At 25.9% G+C, this 20,385-nt stretch overlaps 1 protein-coding gene and 1 long non-coding RNA gene across 2 annotated transcripts; both read right to left on the bottom strand.

Annotated features, from left to right (window-relative positions):
• Window positions 1-1,564: 1,564 nt before the first annotated feature.
• LOC135926333 (uncharacterized) lies at window positions 1,565-4,035 on the bottom strand. Its single transcript, XR_010571837.1, has 3 exons — window positions 3,917-4,035; window positions 2,295-2,452; window positions 1,565-2,233 (listed from the first exon to the last, which is right to left on the bottom strand). It is a non-coding gene; the product is annotated as an uncharacterized LOC135926333 (long non-coding RNA).
• A 2,465-nt stretch (window positions 4,036-6,500) lies between these two features.
• On the bottom strand, window positions 6,501-20,169 carry LOC135926116 (threonine synthase-like 2). The gene is made up of 11 exons (XM_065461812.1): window positions 20,132-20,169; window positions 19,955-20,075; window positions 19,803-19,914; window positions 19,512-19,706; window positions 16,489-16,641; window positions 13,457-13,644; window positions 11,271-11,685; window positions 8,911-9,059; window positions 7,907-8,032; window positions 7,558-7,697; window positions 6,501-6,944 (listed from the first exon to the last, which is right to left on the bottom strand). Exons 2-11 carry the CDS (start codon window positions 20,069-20,071, stop codon window positions 6,611-6,613), a joined length of 1,929 nt encoding a protein of 642 aa, XP_065317884.1. The 5' UTR covers window positions 20,072-20,075; window positions 20,132-20,169; the 3' UTR covers window positions 6,501-6,610.
• Window positions 20,170-20,385: the final 216 nt, after the last annotated feature.

The following is a 20,385-nucleotide window of genomic DNA, read 5'->3' as shown; positions in this document are numbered from 1 at the left end:
AATTTTTGTTATTCGATATTCGATTCGATTCGTATTTTACGAATACGAATAACACAATTATTCGATTCGAATATTCGAATCGAATTCGAATAAGGAAAATATATTATTCGTCGAATAATTTTTTATCTATTATTCGATCGAATTATTCGAGATTATTCGACTAAAATAATTTATAGTATTAATATATATTGGAAAATAATCATGTATAAATCATATATTATTATTAGGAATTATTTGAAATTATTTCAATTTAATAAACTCCTAGTGGAATAATGAAAATGCGCCAAATTTTGAAACTCCATTTTTATTTATCTCATAATAGACCATTACTTTAGAAATTTCTATTATGATTGTGGATGGGCTCATCTCATAGGTTACCCCCAAATTTCTTAACCCAATTAGATGGGATGAGATAGTCCAAGCGTAGCTCTGCTGTTTCATATAGCGATAAAGGGTAATTGCGCTTATTATGACGTATGACGTATGAGATGGACGAAGAAGGTAATTTATATAACACATAACATATACAATTATAATAAACTGTTAATCCCATCACATCAAGAATGACGGGCAAACCTGATATTTCTCTTTCATTTGATGATGGAGAAATCATAAATTTGACTTTTTGCCTAAAGTTTTTACCACTTTATTTGTAAAATATTGCTAATGTGAGTTTTTCGTACTTATTTAAGTTGCATAGCTTTTTGACAATTTATTATTTCCCCACATTAAAAAGAATATTACTTTGACTTATATATTATTTTAGTTTATGTTAATAACAACAAAGTAGTGTTTGGGATTAAAGATCATCATTGAATCTCATTAAGAATTTCTTATTGCCCAAATCAAATAATCTAAAACTTTCATTATTCTACTATGAATCAAAATTCACAAAAATTTATATTATCTTTATAAAATTATATTCTTGATTCTTTTCCCAATATAATTAAATTTTATGAACAGTGTTTGGAATTAAAACCTATAAATCCAAATCATTTTTGTTAAAGGAGGAAACAATCCGAAAAACTTTATGTTTGAAAAATTGGCTGTTGTCAGATTTATCTTCTACATTATAGATATGAATATTATATTGATTTTTCCACATTGTATATAAATATATTATATATGTATGCTTCTATTTTGTCTCACTAATAAAATTTGTTTGTCTTTATCCTTAGTTAAATTTTACAAAATAAATTTTATAATAGATCTTTTTTAATTCATGGTAAATAAAATTTTCGAATCGAATCGAATAATCATTTTATTATTCATACGAATACGAATAATTCCATTATTCGATTCGTATTTTTGTAGGGCAAACCACTTATTAAAGAATTATTACAAATAAAATAAAAATAACCGACTCTTATACTTTTTGGTAATATGATCAATTATAATTATATATAAAAAATAAATTGTATATAGGGTTATTGTAGCTTTTCGGATAAATTTAATGTATGTCTTGCATTTCCCAAATTATTTGTCTATATTTTATGTTAAGTAAAAAAAATGCTATCTATTTAAATAACAAAAATGACATTAAACACTAATGAAACTTATATGCAAATTATAAAATATTTTTTATTGACATATAAAGTTAGGCTAATTTTTTTAAAAAATAATGAGGAATAATTATAATGTTGTGTATTTGATAAAATTAAGAGCAAATAATTGTTGACATTTTAATTTTTGATGGAAAAAGCTACAAAATAAATCTGGAAGGTTGTCTGGAAAGGAAATAATTAATGTACAATTTCATATCATTTAGGGTTGTAGATGAAAGTAATGACGGATTCAAGAGAAGTGTACAAAACACAATACGTCCTGGTAAAGATGAGTCATATGCCTATGCCTTGGGATACTGGTAAAAGAAGAACCCAAAATGATATTTCTGTCAATGTCAGCATTGGTAGTTTCCTCTAGAATAGAATCATAAATGACAATGTTAACTCAGCCATAAAAACGCAGTAAGAATTGTTATAAAGGCACGACAGAATTACTGCATATTTTTCCATTAATAAAGTTGATGAAAATGGCTGTACTGCACATTCAAGTTTGAACATTCCTCTAAATAATCATGAAAGTTTCTCAGAGAATCGGATAAAGTAATATTTATAATAACTCCTAGTGAAATGAATAATAGTACGGAATTGAATGCTTATATTTTTTAAAAAATAGGCAGAGGTTGCATAGGGATTGTGGTAGTGGTGATAGAAATATCATTTGGAGGCAACTGGGTGAAAATAAAATAAACATATAAATATAAAACATAAGATAAGAAAAACAAAATAAACTTCCAGAGGAGTTAATTTCAAGCGTAGTTCTTTATTATTTTGGCTACGAGTAACTCTAGAACGGGCAAGGCGTTTGTTTATTCGTCATTATTTTTTTGCTTATCTTTAATAGATTCATCATGTTTTGTAGCAATGTGAGGGATTAAGGTTGGGTTAGCCTAGACAAATAAAGAAATCAGGCAAAAATATAAATAAACATTATTATTGAAATAAAACGAACATTAAAATTCTGTAAACCAGTAGATGGGTCATTATTAGATGAATATATCTAGTAGTTGGAGGGATATATTCAAAAAAATTAAGGGGGGGGGGGGTATTAAATTTATAATTAATGAAGGGGAAATCTCTGATTTACCAATTAATCTACGGGTAAAATATAATACTTTATAAAAAATATTAACATAAGACTAACATTTAACATTAAAAAACCCCAATATAGGTTCAAGCCTACAATATTTGGAAAAAATTTCTAAGCATCCAAGATCTTAATAATTTAAAAAGATTTTCTCAAGCCCATTTCATCCCTAATAATTTTTGAAAACCAAGCCAATATTAATTTTGAGAAATATTTTTTAAGCCCAGTCCAACCCATAATTTTGAAAAAATTTTCCCAAGCCTAGAGATATTAAATTTATTGGATTAACTAAGTTATGAATTTCTATATAAAATATTAATAATTTGTAATATTTAGTAAATAATGTATTACTTTGATAATTGGTTTTAATATGGCCTCCTACAGTTGCACTAATTTTGAAAAATATCTTGTGAATTGGTAATAAGGGAAACTGAGAAAGCCCGAACAAAGCACTTATTAAAGAATCATGACAAAATAAGGTCTGCCCTAATATTATTTATGTTTTTTTTTACATTTTAAACTAATGGGTAAATCAAATATTTACCCTTCATGTGATGAAAAATCAATTAAAAATTTAGCTATCTCCTAGGTCGGAAAAAATTTCAAAATTATATTGAATACGACTGGGCATGGAACCTCAAAATTAATATTAGCTTGAACCTGACATGGGAATATCTTTTACAAATTATTAAGGGTTGAGCTGGGCTTGATAAACATTTTTATAATTATATGCTTCCTAATATTGTGAACTTGGACCTGGCATGACACTATCGTAAAAAATGAATCCCCGTTATTTTTGATGGGCTTTCTTAATAATTTGTAATATTTAGTAAATAATGTATTACTTTCCTATGTATAAACATTGGTATAAAAGAGAATTATGACAAAATAAGGTCTGCCTTAATATTATTTATGTTTTTTTTTTACATTTTAAACTAATTGGTAAATCAGATATTTGCCCTTCATGTGATGATAAATCAATTTAAAATTTAACTATCTCCAAGGTGGGAAAAATTTTCAAAATTATATTGGATCTGGGCTTGGAACCTCAAAATTTATATTAGCTTGCACCTGACATGGGGATATCTTTTACAAATTATTAAGGGTTGATCTGGGCTGGATAAACTTTTTAATATTATATGCTTCCTAATATTGTGAGCTTGGACCTGGCATGACACTATCATAAAAAATGAATAAAAATCTCATTCCCTATCATTTTTGATGGGCTTTCTTAATAATTTGTAATATTTAGTAAATAATGTATTACTTTCCTATGTATAAACATTGGTATAAAAGAATGACAAAATAAGGTCTGCCCTAATATTAATTATGATTTTTTTACATTTTAAACTAATTGGTAAATCAGATATTTACCCTTCATGTGATGATAAATCATTTAAAAATTTAAATATCTCCGAGGTGGGAAAAAATTTGCAAAATTATATTGGATACGACTGGGCTTGGAACCTCAAAATTAATATTAGCTTGCACCTGACATGGGAATATCTTTTACAAATTATTAAGGGTTGAGCTGGGCTTAATAAACTTTTTTATAATTATATGCTTCCTAATATTGTGAGCTTGGACCTGGCATGACACTATCGTAAAAAATGAATAAAAATATCATTCCCCATCATTGGGCTTTCTTAATAATTTGTGATATTTAATAAATAATGTATTACTTTCCTATGTATAAACATTGGTATAAACTCAAGACTTGATCAATGGACATGGGAATATCTTTTACAAATTATTAAGGGTAGCTGGGCTTGATAAACTTTTTTATAATTATATGCTTCCTAATATTGTGCCTCCTACAGTTGCATTAATTGATGACGTAGTGAGGACACCGGAAAATTATAATATAGATGATCATATTAATTAATATTTTTTAAAAAATAGGTACGATTGATTCAATGATAGATTTTTAATTTCCTTTTTGTAGTAATACAACTACTAATTTATAAACAATACGACTACTAATTTATATTTCAAACATCAAATTTTATATTGATTAATTTTCGAATATTCTATTCTATTTTTATATATAATATCTATAAATAATATTTTATTAATTTATTACACTTTTAGCCTTAATAAATCTATATAATGATTAGTGACCTATTTGGTTTATAAAATTTATCATTGAAATAAAAAATTATGCTATCATGCCCTATGCTTTTCCTCGAAGTCTTATTTATAATAATCGCGTACAAGGAAAAAGGAACATAGGTTTTATTCATATATTAATCATTGAGTTCATTATTTAAACCTTGATTCTTATTAATATCTAGGTCGCGCCAATATTTATTGTCTGAAAACTTAATATTCATAAATTCATCAAGCAGCTTTGCCAGTCACTAACCAAAGACAGAGTTATATATAAGTATATCATAAACAATGATTTTAAAGAATTTGTTAACCTCTAATCCAGCAGTGAACATCTCTGATGAGATTAGACATTTCACTATTTATATGTTTAATTTAGCAAGATATAGTAGGGAACGAATTGGAAGTAATTAGAGATGTAAGCTTAAAAAGAATGGACATGAGACACTAGTGCACATCAATCAACTTTACAAACTGTTAAATATATTTTAATTTAGTTTGCTATCTTTTAGCCTTAAAAATATTCAATTAAAAATAGTTTTCTTTTTTTACCCTTCTTTTGTTTTGTCCTTAGTAAGGTGTTCAGGTAATATAAGTTATATGCCCGTAAGATTGCCCTGCATCCAGAGGTATAAGTAGAGTTCCAAAAAATATAGGGGGGTAGTTTTTATCCCTAATTATGTAAGATAAAACTAACACAACTCCTCTTTTGCAAAAACGTTCTTTTTTTCACTTTGGGCCAATTTTATTTTAATTTATAATTGCGTGTTTTATTTTCCCTATAAAAGGAACAAATTTTTATACTTAAAGATATACTTTGTATTTTAGTTTAAAATATAATATTCGAATAAAGATATACTTTTTTGTGTTAAATAAATTATGATATAGTTTCTTTTGGAGAATAAATTTGAAGAATAAATTTTATAGTTTAAATATTTTTGACGTATAAAACTTTTTAATTTGATTAAGATTAATAAAATTTAAAGTAAGAATTCTGACTTGAACACCCGTTATCTGACAATCCCACTTTTTATGATATTATTCCCGGAATAGTGAAAAATAAAATTTATTAAATAAAAATTTCCCATAATATCAAAAGCCTCCATTTTCTTATCAATTCGTCCTTCTATAATAACCTAAGATTGCGAGATTTAAATCACATAGAGCGATAAAAGTGGTGTATGGCTCATTATTTTAGTAGAAACCAGAAGATTCAGCAATATAGAAAATTCGGCAGATAATTTTATAGCCCACGCCCTGCACAACTTTCATTAAAGTTATTAATGAGATTTTGCAAAGGATAAATGTAGGAGAAATATATTTGTCTTGTTCGCTTTCAAAATGTCATTGCGATTATGATGATGGTTATAGCTGTTATTTTAAACATCAGTTCAAATAAGTTACCAACTCGATGGTCATTTACTTTTATCAAACTACTACTCCTAACTAAAATTCGATAAAATACCACGATTCTTTTTAAAGCCCGTCCCTTTTATCTATGGATAATAAAGTTTAAACGTTACAAAAATAAGGAATCATTTAATTTCAAAATATTAGCCAATCTGTTTTGTATAATTTTTTTCCCTCTTTTATTAATGGGGCTAAATATTATTTCTATTAAAAAATACATATAATGTAATTTATAAATTTAGTCGTATAATAATATATAAGAAATATATAAATAATATAACAACATATTTCCCTGAATAGTTTTTTAGGATTAAAAATTAACTATATATAATATTAGTCAAAAGGTTTTAAAAAAAAATTATTTCAATTTACGATAAATGAATTTACTTCAGTAAAACAAATTATAATTAAACCTAAAATCTAATAATTATATTCAGATAGTTTAGACTATATTTTCCCCAGAAATTTCAAGGATCTTAGCCTTAAGACGCTCAAACCAATCATCGCCTTTCTTAAGTAGCTGAAACTTGATAGGTAACTCTTTAAGTTTGACAATTTTGGTGGGCATATGTTGAAGTAAATTGAATCTTTTATCGCTTTCCAAAACTTTTTCTTTTTTATCTTTATTTCTACTTTGATTTTCTTTTTCCTCCTCTCCGTTTTCGTTTTTATGATGACCTTGAGAATCTAAGCTATTTTTGATAATGGCTATGGATTCCGGAAATTTAACGTAAGACGCAGTCGAAATGCATATAACAGGATATTGGAAGGCTATTCTTTAGGGTAAATAATTTTTAACGAGACGTATATAATAATAAATAAATCAGAGTTTTAAAAAAATTTCCAAGCAAGAATCTCTTGAAAAATTTTATATGCATGAAAATTATAGTGCGCACAAATTGGACTGCGTTTTGCGTGTTTAAATCAAGGTTGCCTTTTTATTAATATTGTCGATTCAAAATTTTATAATCTGTTTGCATTTTTTAAATAGTTGCTATCGCCAAACGTTAATTTTACTAATTTGCACGATGCCATTTGAAATGCATTATTTGCGTTTGAAACACTCAATTTGTGCGCATCATTACAGAAGATATGCTTATAAAATAAAATTTACAAAAGATTTTGGCATTTATTAGGTAAAATTTGATCAAAAATCTCTCATTTAAAAAAAATCTGCTAATAATATTGATTGATAGGTTTTTTTACTTCTAAATTTATAAACATTCAATCAAGCTTTTAAAAAAGGATGTAAGAAAAATATTATTTAGGCATGATCGATAAAAACCTGCTTAGCTCAAACAGAAAAGTTTAATAAATATGGTTCAAAATTTTATAAATGGAAAAAAATATAACAACTGGAGATACTATTTTTTGGGAAAAAAATCATACTCATCTTTGCGATCGTAATAATATGCCACTGCAACCGCTGTATGGGGACAAAGTATGTATTCGTCATCTTTCCAGCATCGTAATATAGTTCTTCTAACCCCTTCATCATCGCATGCATAGCCTCTTAAGTCTTTTTGAATCTACATGATAGTTTATTCAATAAATACATTTGATGAAATAAAAAACTTTCCCTAATTAAAATAAAAAGATTAATTGGGTCCCTAATTCTTTCATATAAAATATAACTAGGCAAAAATTTATAAATCCTTTCTACCAAACCCAAAATTTCCCGAAATGTCACATATGGCAAAATCCCTAAGTAAAACTTTAAAAATTATATTTAAAAAACTTCGTTTAAAAGATCTGGTGGTATTGAAACATTATGGTATTTTTCAAAATCGTTCATTATTTTAGCGGTGAGGTCGGCGTTTCTTTTGCTGTAAATATAAAATATTCTTTCCATATTGTAAGGACACTATTTCAATATATGAGAAAAAAATATTGTTTATTAAAAAAAATGTTAATTAATATATTTTTTTAAATCAAGTATTTTTTTTTCGTCATAGCTTGAAGGATAACGCGTCTTTTGGACGCATTCTAGTGTTAAAAATTGAGCGTTTAAATACTGCGTTGCGAACGCAAATAAGGTATATGAAACCAATTTACAGATACCATTTAAAATGCATAATTTATGTTTACACTGTAACGTTTGACATTTATATTTTTAAACACTATTATGAAGGATGAACCGTTAAAGAACAGACTGTAGCCGAAAGGAGTGCATACGATTCACTAACGGATTTTTATCAAACATAACCCTCAATATTGGTTTCAAGAGGCTAAATTTTTGATTTTATGTTTCCTTATGTTATAAAACTACAATACCAAATTTTATTAATATTGAAAGGGTAGGGTTGAAAAGATCGATTTGAGATGGAATTATATATTTGAGCTTTTAAAAGTATTTTTCTTAAATGAGCAAGTAGTCATGATCAAAAATTTAAATATTACATTATAGACAGACTTTTCAAAACTTGAGAAAAAGAACTTAACTAATTTTATTATAAATACGAATTTCTTAGTATAGATTTCAAAACATATTCTATTATATATTACTACTTAGTATAGATTTAAAAACAAATTCTAGTATATATTTGATAATGTTTATCGCCTCGCATTCATCACAGCAAATAGAATCTTTACGGTTTAAATTTAAAGAGACTTAGAACTTCCATGCTTTAATTTTTTTTTAAATTAATTCAAAGATTTTGATCATGATTTCTTAGGATTTCTATTGTATATTAAGCACAAAACTGAGGCAGATTTCAAATCTCCAATTCATTTAAAGGTAACTTGTATATCCATTGAGACCGAGAGGGTTTGCTGAAAAGGTTTTTGGGAAGAGAAATCCCCCCTATTAATAGTTCTGGCTATCACATCATTAGCGTTAACGGCCATCGTTATTTTTAAAGGAATTCCCATTTGTATAGCTAGGCAAGCACCTTTGCATATAACAGCAAAAAAACATATAGAAAAAAAAAATTATTATCACATTTGCGATATTTTATGCAATAAAATTTTCTGTTTTTTGCTTATCATTTATTACACATTTAAATATTTTTATAAATAAACAAAAAATCATATTCATTAATAATTAAATTTTTTATTTTCACTGACATTACAACCAGGGATATGAACCCGAACCCGTATCCTGAACCCTCGTATTTTAGCTGTATCCGAACCCGAACTCAGACCCTTTTTAAAAGTAAAGGGTCCAAGGGTTTTATGTGTCATAAAAAATTTCAAAAATAAAAAATAATATTAATTTTTTTTAATTTTATTCACTTTTTTTCGTGGAATTATTTATTTTATCTTCGCGTTTTTCTTTCAATTTTTTCCTCGACTTTCATTTTATTTAGAGATTGATTTCATAAATTATTTTCTAGTGTAGGTAATATTATTTACTCCACACTTGGCTATTAATGATTGCCTAAGATAATCACTTTAAAACTATCATTAAACAAGGGATGTTGCAAAAAATTTAAGAACTCACACAATTGTAAGAATTAGAGATCTGCAAAAGTAGGCCCGGCCCGTACCCGGCCCGAAGGGCCTTAGAAATTTTTTAAAATATATCTAAATTTATAAATTTTATGTTAAATTTTATGTTAAATTTTTATGTATAATAAAAATATGTGATTTTATTTATAAAAAGTAGACGCCATATAATATATATGGTTTATTTTGAGTAATTATAAAAATTAATTTCTATATTTAACTAAATTCGGAATTTCGGGTTCGGGCCGGGCTAACTTTATAAAAATATTTTGGGCCGGGCCAGGCTTGAAAAATTAGGCCCGATGCAGATCACTAGTAAGAATATTAAAATCAATGAAATAGTTAATGGCAATATTAGATTGCACAACACGTTGGTCCTCAATTTATATGATGCTAGAACGATTAATAAGTTTGAAAGATTTCTGTAATGATTTTATTATAGGAGCATGTGAAGTCATTTTGTCAGAAGATGATTGTCTCCAAATAAAGGACCGTGTATTAGTTCCTTTAAAAATAACAACATTAAGATTACAATCTGAACAATTGTGTTTATCTGATTTTTATGGCATATGGCTTAAATTCCGATTAGATTTAGAGAGATTTACTAGTCCTTTTCCATATGAAATATTATAAAACGTAAATTCGAGAGCAACAATATTGCAAAATAGTGTTGTATATGCTTATATATATTTATACCCTCGATATCAAGTTTTATTGAGTATTGAGCAAAAACCAATGGCTAAAGACCATACTAAGGATTTATGGCATACGCAAAACTCCATTATTTACAATATATTGGAGGCAACGACAATACCTACTGATTGTAGTGATAATAATGATAATAAAAGCAACATTGATAATCTTAAAATTATACTTTTAGATAGAGAAAAAAAAATCAAATTATAGTCAGATAGAAAGGAGAATCAAAAAATGCCTCTTACTTACATCTTTAATAGAAAAGTTCTAAGAAGTTAAGAGAATAAATAAGGATACAAATATTTTAAAATTCTGGAAAGAAAATTCTTCAATATATCCAGAATTATATATCTTGTCTAGAATGGTCATGGCTGTACCGGCGACACAGGTACAATAATTTATGCATTATAAAGATAACTATCTTAGGTAAGCGTAGTTCATCTTTGAAATATATATTGGTGAAAATCTCAAGGATGATATTTTGGAAGATATTATGATTGTGCGATTGAATAAAACATTAAAAATATAAATTATTTCATATTAAAAATTTTTATTTGTAAATTATGAATATGCATATATTGAAGTATAATAATAATAAATGGAAAAAAGTCTTATCATGAGTCATTTTTTTATGTTCCCACCCGGACCCTTTTTAAATTTTATTAGTGTACCTGAACCCGGACCCTTTTTTTGTCGAAGGGTTCACATCCCTGATTACAACATTAATTTATATATTATGGGGAAAAACTGAAAAGGTCTAACGAGTAAAGTCATTTAAGTTTATAATATTTTTTTTATATAATAAAAACATTGGTAAATTATTTATATGAATGCCTAAATTTAACAGTGTTTCAATATAATAATAAACAAAGATAGTATGGGGAAAGTGTATAAATTAAATATTATCGATGGCTCAAATTAGAAAACAAATTGAATAATATATTCATATTTAAGCTTACCCATAGCGTCTCCTCCAGCCCCTGAGGGAACAACTATCTCCACAATATTTTCCAAACTAGGACCAGTAGCTTTCCATTGGGTTCTATGGGATTCCTTTCTCACATTTTGCCTGCCTTTATCCTCTATTTTTACTTCATTTTTTTGCCGTAAAGCTACATTATCCTGATCACCGCTATTATCGATTCGTTCTTTATCCTTTTCAAAATTAGATTTTGTGTTTTTGTCGATATTCATCACTAACGGGTCGTTTTTTTTCGAAGATTCAAAATCAAATTGGGGCGTGCTAAAGGTGGTAACGGGCGAGTTGGGAGAAGCTCTAGAAAGATCCTCTGACCATAGTCCGGCCAAATCCAGATGTTGGTAAGTGGAAGAATATATGTCGCTCTCTATGTCCATAATTTTAGATTTCTTGTTCTGTATCATATTAAATTATATAATTTTTAAAATTTTAATATAATCTTTATCATTTGCAATAATTAATTAAGGACATGATCATGTATAACTTGTATTTTAAGGGGGAGGGAGGGGGGAAGCACTATTAGGTGGAGTTTTTCCATAAATTATATTGAAGGGCTTCAAGGCTTTAGCCGTACTTAATGTAGGCCTTTGGGTAGGTTACATTTTTAAAAATATTATATTGATTTTTTCACTTCTTTTTTATTAATATGTCTTTTTACTATCAAGGCATAATTTAGTCAAATTTATTTAAATCACTATTCAAATGGATTATTTTTTGAATAAAAATCCCGATTTAAACCAATTTTCCTTTTTGCTTGTGATTTAAATAATTGTGAGTTTTTATTATACAATTTTTTTTGCATAAAAGTTGTAATTGCTAAATTAATAAATAACTATTTTATATTACTAAGTTATTCTTAAAAAATATTTTTTAATATTATAAAAAAATTATTTTAATTAATATTGTTTAAATTAAATTTAATGAAAAATCGCTATAACATTTTTAATTTGCCATCCTTTAAATAAACATATAATTAATATTTTAATATTCAAGAAGATTAATTCCAGTCCAGTAAATATAAAAATATTAATTTTTATTCTAAATTTTACTTCTAATGTTAGATTGACTTATGTGCAAATAAAATTTTAGTTGAATTTAAATAAAACATTCTTAACATTAAAATTATTTTTTAACTATAAAAATGTGTTAAATTAAATGTATAAATTGGGCAAATATTAAATATTGACAGGCGCCCTTGTAAAAAAGAACCGACCAATTTATTTGTGTCTAAATTGATTAAAATATAAAAGCAGGCTAAAAAAGAGAGATTAAATCCAATTTGATTAAATATATAACTCATGCTAATACAATATAACAATGGGTTTTATTTTAATGTACCAAAATTTTGGACCAAATTAGAATTTTTTAAATATATATTTGCCAATTTATAGGTAGATGAATGCTTCTTTAATAAAAAAAATTAGGGGTGTACCGATACCACTTTTTGGAGGCCGATCAGATATTTCAGATATTAAATTGATATCGGCAGATAACCGATCCGATATCATATCGTATTTTGTATTCTGTAAAGATACCAATGGTTTTAATTTTTAATATACTTTTTATTAGTACAACATCAATTTTACTATACCATAACATATGTCATTTAAATATATAATAATGATCAGGTATAGTTTATATTTAATTCAATTGCAATTCTAAAAGTATATAAAATATTTTTATTGATAAATTACTTATTTATATAATAAATAATAAAATAAACTATTTACATAATTAGTAATAAACAAATATATTATGAAATTTGAAATTAATATTTAAAATTTATCGAAGATTTCTTTTTAGAAATACCAAAATTTCCAATTTATCAGAGATCAGTCTGCGGTGATGGGGACTGTCAATATCACTAGCATCACTAAAAACACACTCTGAAGATTATTTAACACTTTTTTAAACAGAATTGCGAAAAAAATAACTATATGGCAGAATGTTTATTAACTAATTATTACTATTAAAAACATTAAACATAAAAATGGATTTCAATTTTATTTATAAAAATAAATGGTTTTCTAGATATAACTTTTTCTAAAAAAATTTATAAATCATTTAATAAATGGATCAAAATAAGATAAAGTAAGAAAAAAATGGAGGCATGGGAAGTGGAAGGAAGAAATAAAGATTCCATGATTCTTGATTTCAAATATTGACCTGATAAGGGCACCAATCGAAGGAGGACATCTTTATGTAAGCGTAAACGTGGTGCACTATTTGAACCAAAACTCTGACTAAGTTTATGGAATTTATACAGCACAGAGTAAAACCAGGATTTTCAGTTAAGGAAGGGTCTTGAAAACATTTCTGAATTGGGATGTCTAGGTCGTCGCTCGTTCCTTCCACTGTAAATTGATACATATATATTAATATCAAAAAAATATATTATTTTTATTCGTTCCCCCCTTAAATTGTAGTAACTCCTGTTTGAGGATTGATAATATTTAAGTCTGGGGGAGCTATTAGATCTGTCTTATGAATGGTGGAATATATGGTTCCACTTGCAGAATTCAATATTAACAATTTAAACCAATATCTTTTTTATTTCATATAAAAACTTTCATAAATATAATAATGATCCTCTTCTTTTCCTTTTTTTTTACAATATCACTAGCTAACATAAATCCCTATAACACATCTCCTGCAAATACAAAAATACCTATACATATAATCCATTATTATAACAAAACCATATAACAAAGAACCATTAAAGTACAATTATCAGAATTATTATATTTATATTTAGGAAAGTTTTTTTATGAAATAAAAGATATTGGTTTGAATTGTTAATATTGAATTCTGCAAGAGGAACTAGATCTAATAGCTCTCCCAGACATTAATATTAACAATTCTCAAGCAGGAATTACTACAATTTGATGCTCGCATTCTAAGCAACTTTCTTATTCTCTTCTTTTTTTTGCTATTTCGTTCATTATTTTATTTTTCAATTCATTCTTTCCTTCTTTTCAAATTCTAATAATTATTTTTCTTATAAAAAACGTATCAAATAAATGCAGAGAAACTTTTATCGCGAAACTCTTTTTTGCATGTCGTTTATCGCGAGGATAATATCACGAAAACCAATTCTGCAAATTTATTTCCGTGAAATCCTAAACTACGAATACTTCAAAGCGAATACATTTTGGCGAAATTTTTATCGCGAACCTGTTATAGCAAAACTTATACTGCGAACTTTTTCTATAAAATTTTCTACCGCGAATGTATTTACGCGAAGTTATTATCGCGAGCGTATTATCGCGAAACAACAAATATATTGCGAATGCATTTATTTAAAGGAAAAAAGCATATTCAATATTAATTTACCCACTAAAGTTACTTAAATCATAAACGTGAAATGTAAGGATCTTTTGGTTTTTTTAATTTCTCTGAATTTTTTTTATTAAATTTTCCGAGTTATTTACTTTAAAAAGAATTTTCTAAATTGTTATATTAATAAAAAAAAGAATGTCTCATTTAAAAAATATATATTTCTCTTGAAAATTGTTGCTCCTTTATCGGAACCCAGAGATAAAACCTGAAATGTAAATTATTTATGAAATCTAATAAGCTATATTTAAAAAGTATAATTAATCAAAAAAATTTAAAATATTCGATTGGATTAAAAAAAATTGTAATTGTTTAGAAAGAAAGAGATAATTAGAAAAATTGTGGAAATAAATCATTTGATTTCCAGTTTGTAATTGTTTTAGCCTTTTGTTTTTGATGATTTCACATATTTCATTAATATAAACTCTTTCTCTATGTGATTCAAACTCCGTGGTTGTCTGAGATTATAACTTCCTACCACTTAGAATATTTATTATAAAACCTTAATCTTCACCTATACAATCATTTTTACTTTGATTCTCATCGTTAGGTGGCTCAGGGTAAATTAATGCTTCTTGAAAATCTTTATTCTCCAATAGTAGCTATATAAATAATTATAAGATTTATATTTTTAAAATAATTAACAATATTGTAAGAAATTTTAAAATAAAATTGACTTTATACTACTTGTTTGAGTTTACTGTGTTTTATTGTAGGACCATGAATGATTAAATTTTACCACAAATGAAAATAAAAATACTCTATAGTATAGTCTAGCTTCTCTTCCCTCTTAGAAAGATAGAAAGATAGAAAGATGAAGAAAGAAAGAAAGAAAGAAGAGAAAGAAAGAAAGAAAGAAAGAAAGAAAGAAAGAAAGAAAGAAAGAAAGAAAGAAAGAAAGAAAGAAAGAAAGAAAGAAAGAAAGAAAGAAAGAAAGAAAGAAAGAAGAGAGAAGAAAGAAAGAAAGAAAGAAAGAAAGAAAGAAAGAAAGAAAGAAAGAAAGAAAGAAAGAAAGAAAGAAAGAAAGAAAGAAAGAAAGAGAAGAAAGAAAGAAAGAAAGAAAGAAAGAAAGAAAGAAAGAAAGAAAGAAAGAAAGAAAAAGAAAGAAAGAAAGAAAGAAAGAAAGAAAGAAACCAATATGTAATGCTCAATTTACATGTAGACTAATTTCAACATATATTATTTTTTCCCCTGAATTTATTTACTGAATTCTCAAAAAATGATTTTGATTAGTAAAAATTTTAATTTTCTCAGAATTGAATTTATTAGAAAATATAATATATCACTCAAAAAATTTTTTATTATTTTTTATATTTTCAAATGCAGAGCATAATTTTTTGAATTTTAAAATTTATTATTACTCTATGTCTTCTGGTTTATGTTATGATGTTATGAAGGGTTTTTCCAAAAAAATTTTAGACAAGGGTATCAAATAGGAAGCTAATAATGGTTTTGGGTACTATTAAAATTACCCATCACTATCTAGGTCCTTGGGTCAAGGTTTAGAGACTCTATCATTGAATCAATCTTGTACCTATTTTTAAAAATACCATTCAATTAATATGATCATAAAAATAAATATTTCAAAATAAAATAGTCACTATTTAGCAATTATCGTGATATTGAACTCGCGTTCGCTATAATATCTTCGCGATAATGACTTCGCTAATAAATTTTCACGATTATTGATTCGCGATAAAAGTTTCACTGTAATGTATTCGCTTTAAAGATTTCACTATAAAAAATTGGCGATATTGTCTTCGCGGAATAATATTCGCTAATGTGGATTTACGATAAAGATTTTATAAAAAAGTGTTTCGCGATGAAAATTTCGTTGAATTGACATGGAACAATAAAAAAACCTTTGAAAACGTGAATATTAGGATCTAATACCGTAGTCATTTGCAATTCTTGAATCTCGGTACATAATTTGTCGGGCATTAACACTATCAGATTTACGTTGGGCAAGCCTTTGAGAGCTTCTATAGCCGCTCCACCTGTGTCTCCAGATGTACCTCAATTTTGGTCAAAATTATTCTAATTTACGATGCTTGATTTTAAATAAAATATTAATTATTTCATTTTAAACTCTGCCAAGGCAACAACTTGAATTATTTTTGTGCAGGGTTTTCAACCGAACCGTTACAAAAAAATTTAGAGTGAACGAACTGTTATAAATACTTTGAACTGTTCAAAACGGGTTTTAAAAATAATTAATTTTAAATTATTAAACCTAATTTTCCTAGGGAAGTGGGGGGAAGAGGGGTAAATTCGTGATTTCCTTTCAAATTAAATTTTTTTTATACAATTAAATCGCCTTTATATTCATATCAATCAATACCAAGTTTATTGTTTTTACTTTATATACTTAATTTAATAGAGATTAGGCAACAAGTTTATTCTTATATATATATTATTTATTGATTAGTTATTATAATGCTTGCTTTTAATTTAGAAAAAAATCAAATAATTATAATTTTAATAGTCTTCAAAATCTGTTTTTTTTCAAATTTTTCTAATTCTAAAATAATAAATAATCTTAATATGAGTCCAATTTAAATAAGTTAACTAACATTGCATTAAATTATTTACTTTTATTTTACTTATATGTTTTATATTAAATAGTTTTGAATTGAGTTAAAAATAATAGCAAGTTTTACAATTAGATGAAAATATATGATTAATTTTTTTTTTAAATCACATTTTAAAAAACCGGGGAAAAGAACTGTAATAAATTATAAACCGGAAAGAACGGATATAAATTTCTTCAGAAAAAACCGGAATGTAACAAAACTTTTTAAAAATTTCAAACAAAACAGGACGAACTGAACCGCCGTAGATAACGGTTGAAAACCATTTTTGGGGGGTCTAATGCTTTTAAAGTAAATTCTTTATGGGCGCCGCATTTTGGTCGATGTAGTTTTCCAGTCTAGCATCAGTTGAAAATGATAGGTTATCAGATTATGTAATTTTTCTGACTTCTAGATCAGTATAAAAGAAAGGATTGTAGATATTATTATTGTTGTTAATTGGATGAGATGAGCTCATAATATTGTAGAGAAATATACCACGACTTGACTCGAACTTAATTTCATTGTAATTTTTACATAAATATGAGAGCCTATGGCTTTTAACCCGAACCCTATTATTTTATTGAACCAGAATCCTGAACTCTTTTTTAAATGTAGGACTCAGGGTTCAAGAATTTTTAAAAAATTTTCATTTATGTTATATTTTTTTTTATTTTATATTATTTTTATAAAAAATTTAAACAGCATTAAAAAAATAACATGTAAAATATTTATAAAAAACATATTGTTTTTTTTATTTTCTATATTAAAAACATTTTTTGTGAAAATCATTTTTCGTGATGTATCCATTTTATTTAAATTAAAAAATTTCTTAACATTAAGCTCTGAATCCGAACAGGGTTCAAAGATTTTTCACTGAACCTGAGCCCATTCTTTAGAACAAAGGTTTACAGCCCTGGTATATCCAATTACCTCAATCTGGTTATAATAAATTTTGTGAACCATAGATTAGTTTTTTTTTTAAATATATTATAATATGAGACATGCAGAAGTATAAATTTTAAGCCCAGTCCAGATTTGAAAAAAATTAATCATAAGTAATATTAACTAGCTTAATCATCTAAATTACAAAGCTTGCAAAAAAATATATGATATTTAAATTATTATCAATTGTTTCTTATTTGTTTTTTAGAACTAAAGAATAATTATAATTGGTTTTAAAGGATTTAACATAAAGCCTGATATTGCTTTTTGCTTTAAAGGTGTAATTTAAAAGATTTTATTAGTTAAGGCTATTTATTTTATTGTTAAAATGGGTGTATAATCTATATTTCATGTCTAAAATATTTTTTTATTATAGGTTATTTATATTTACCATCACTAATTGTTAGATGAGTCAATCTTATGTATCTAAATTTCTGTAAATTTTTATTATATAATAAATAAATTAAATATTTTAAAGTATATCATTTTCATTATTACATTATTAGTAATAGTAATAGTAATTCAAAATTCTTAGTATCATGGCAATCATATTTTTTTTATAATTTTAATGAATGGGGATTAGGCTGAGGAAATTGTGATCTTATATTTTCTGAATGGAATTTTTTGAGGGGCTAATACATGTTGGGGTTAAATTTTTAATCAGGTTGGAAATTGGGAATCAATTTTGTGTTTGGATTGGATATGGAATTAATGGGTTTTTGTTTAATTTTTGGGGTAGATTGGGCAAATTTTTTTCTGTCAGGTTTGGTCAAAAAAAAAGATCTCTTGAATATAGTGCATATTTTATATGAATATCCATGTTGATACTTAAGCTAATGTATTTGATTCATTTAATGATCAAATTAAACTATAATGATTCATTACAAGATAGACAATGCAAAAAATTATTAACTCAATAAAATGGATTTCTCAATAATAAAGTTCATTATATTTAAATTTTTTTAATGATGTGAAAAGCAATAGGATTTTTTTTCAAATTTAAAATATAGTTCATAATAATATCACCATATCTAAATTTTTGTAATGAGGAAGCTAAATAGAAATATTATTTCCTTGACTCTTATATTTTTTATAATTTCTACATATATACTTTCTCTGTTGTTATAAAAATAATTCATAACTGTGCTTAAATTAAATAAAATATTACATCTCATATAAATCTCAAAAACCATAACTAATATGCAAAATGCATTGTTCAAAAATTACTCTATTTAAATTTCTCTAATTGGCTATAGTAGATGCCATTGGAATTTTGTTTAAAGTCTGTTCAATGGCAGTTGTATTTTAATATATAAATACACTATTAATATAATATTTATAATTATATTAGTTATAATAGATAAGTTTACCTACTAATATTATTACCCTTTTGTTGTTTTTTGCAAGAAAATATTGCATAAACTGTCCTAGACATGACATAGACAAATCCTTAAATGCATAAGTTGGACCATGAAACAATTCTAATATATTAGCACCATCATTTAGGTAATTCATTCTTATAATCTCTGGTATATCAAATTTTGAAAAGGCTTTTCTAAGTAATTCTATTATTTCAAATATAAAAAAAGTATATGTATAAAATAAATGTAATAAAGGCAATAAAACTTATAAATTATGGATAAATTTATATTCTATTTTACTTTTTAGAATATCATATGGAATCTCATCCTCAGATATGTAATATTTTAATATTTCAAATGAGATCTCTAGATAAGAATAACCTTTCCATAATTTTAAATCTTCTTGATATATCTAAATTAATAAATTATATAACAAAATATATTTTATAAACTTTGGGTATATATTCTGGCATGAAAAGTCCACCATCTTTTGCATAACCAGTAAATAGAATATCTTCAAATTTTAGGATCTCTTTTGGTAATAAGCTTCTCGTGCTGATATAACGCATTTAGCTGATCAAGTATTATGTTTGCACGAGATATTAACCACAAAAATAGTTATCGTGTACTGGAGTTTTGGTTCCAACCCAACCCAAATGTTATTGGTTACACCTCTAAATTAAATATCTGCTTTTTCCGAAAAATAAAACGATTGGCATTTTAGCAACAATCATAAGACGGTGACGGTTTGAAAATTGATGGGTCAAAATTAACAGGTGTCAAATTTGTTATTTGATATATTTTATATTAAAATTTTAAGAATATAATTTTTATAATCTAATTTAATCTCCAAATCATTGTACTTTAAAGATGGTATAATATT

This window comes from Gordionus sp. m RMFG-2023, chromosome 3 (genome assembly GCF_954871325.1).
Source record: "Gordionus sp. m RMFG-2023 chromosome 3, tfGorSpeb1-WG-v2, whole genome shotgun sequence".
NCBI lineage: Eukaryota > Metazoa > Nematomorpha > Gordioida > Chordodea > Parachordodidae > Gordionus > Gordionus sp. m RMFG-2023.
Note: the sequence above shows the minus strand (reverse complement) of the source record. Positions and strands in the feature narration are given on the sequence as shown.

Bases quoted from the DNA above. Each gene is read 5' to 3' on its own strand.
- LOC135926116 (XM_065461812.1), bottom strand. From the start codon at position 20,071: ATGCGTTATATCAGCACGAGAAGCTTATTACCAAAAGAGATCCTAAAA. The intron at 16,642-19,511 runs GTAAACTTATCT...ACCAAAATTGAG, and splicing joins AAGGGTAATAATATTAGTAG to GTACATCTGGAGACACAGGT. The intron at 13,645-16,488 runs GTTTTTTTATTG...ATCAATTTACAG, and splicing joins TAATATTCACGTTTTCAAAG to TGGAAGGAACGAGCGACGAC.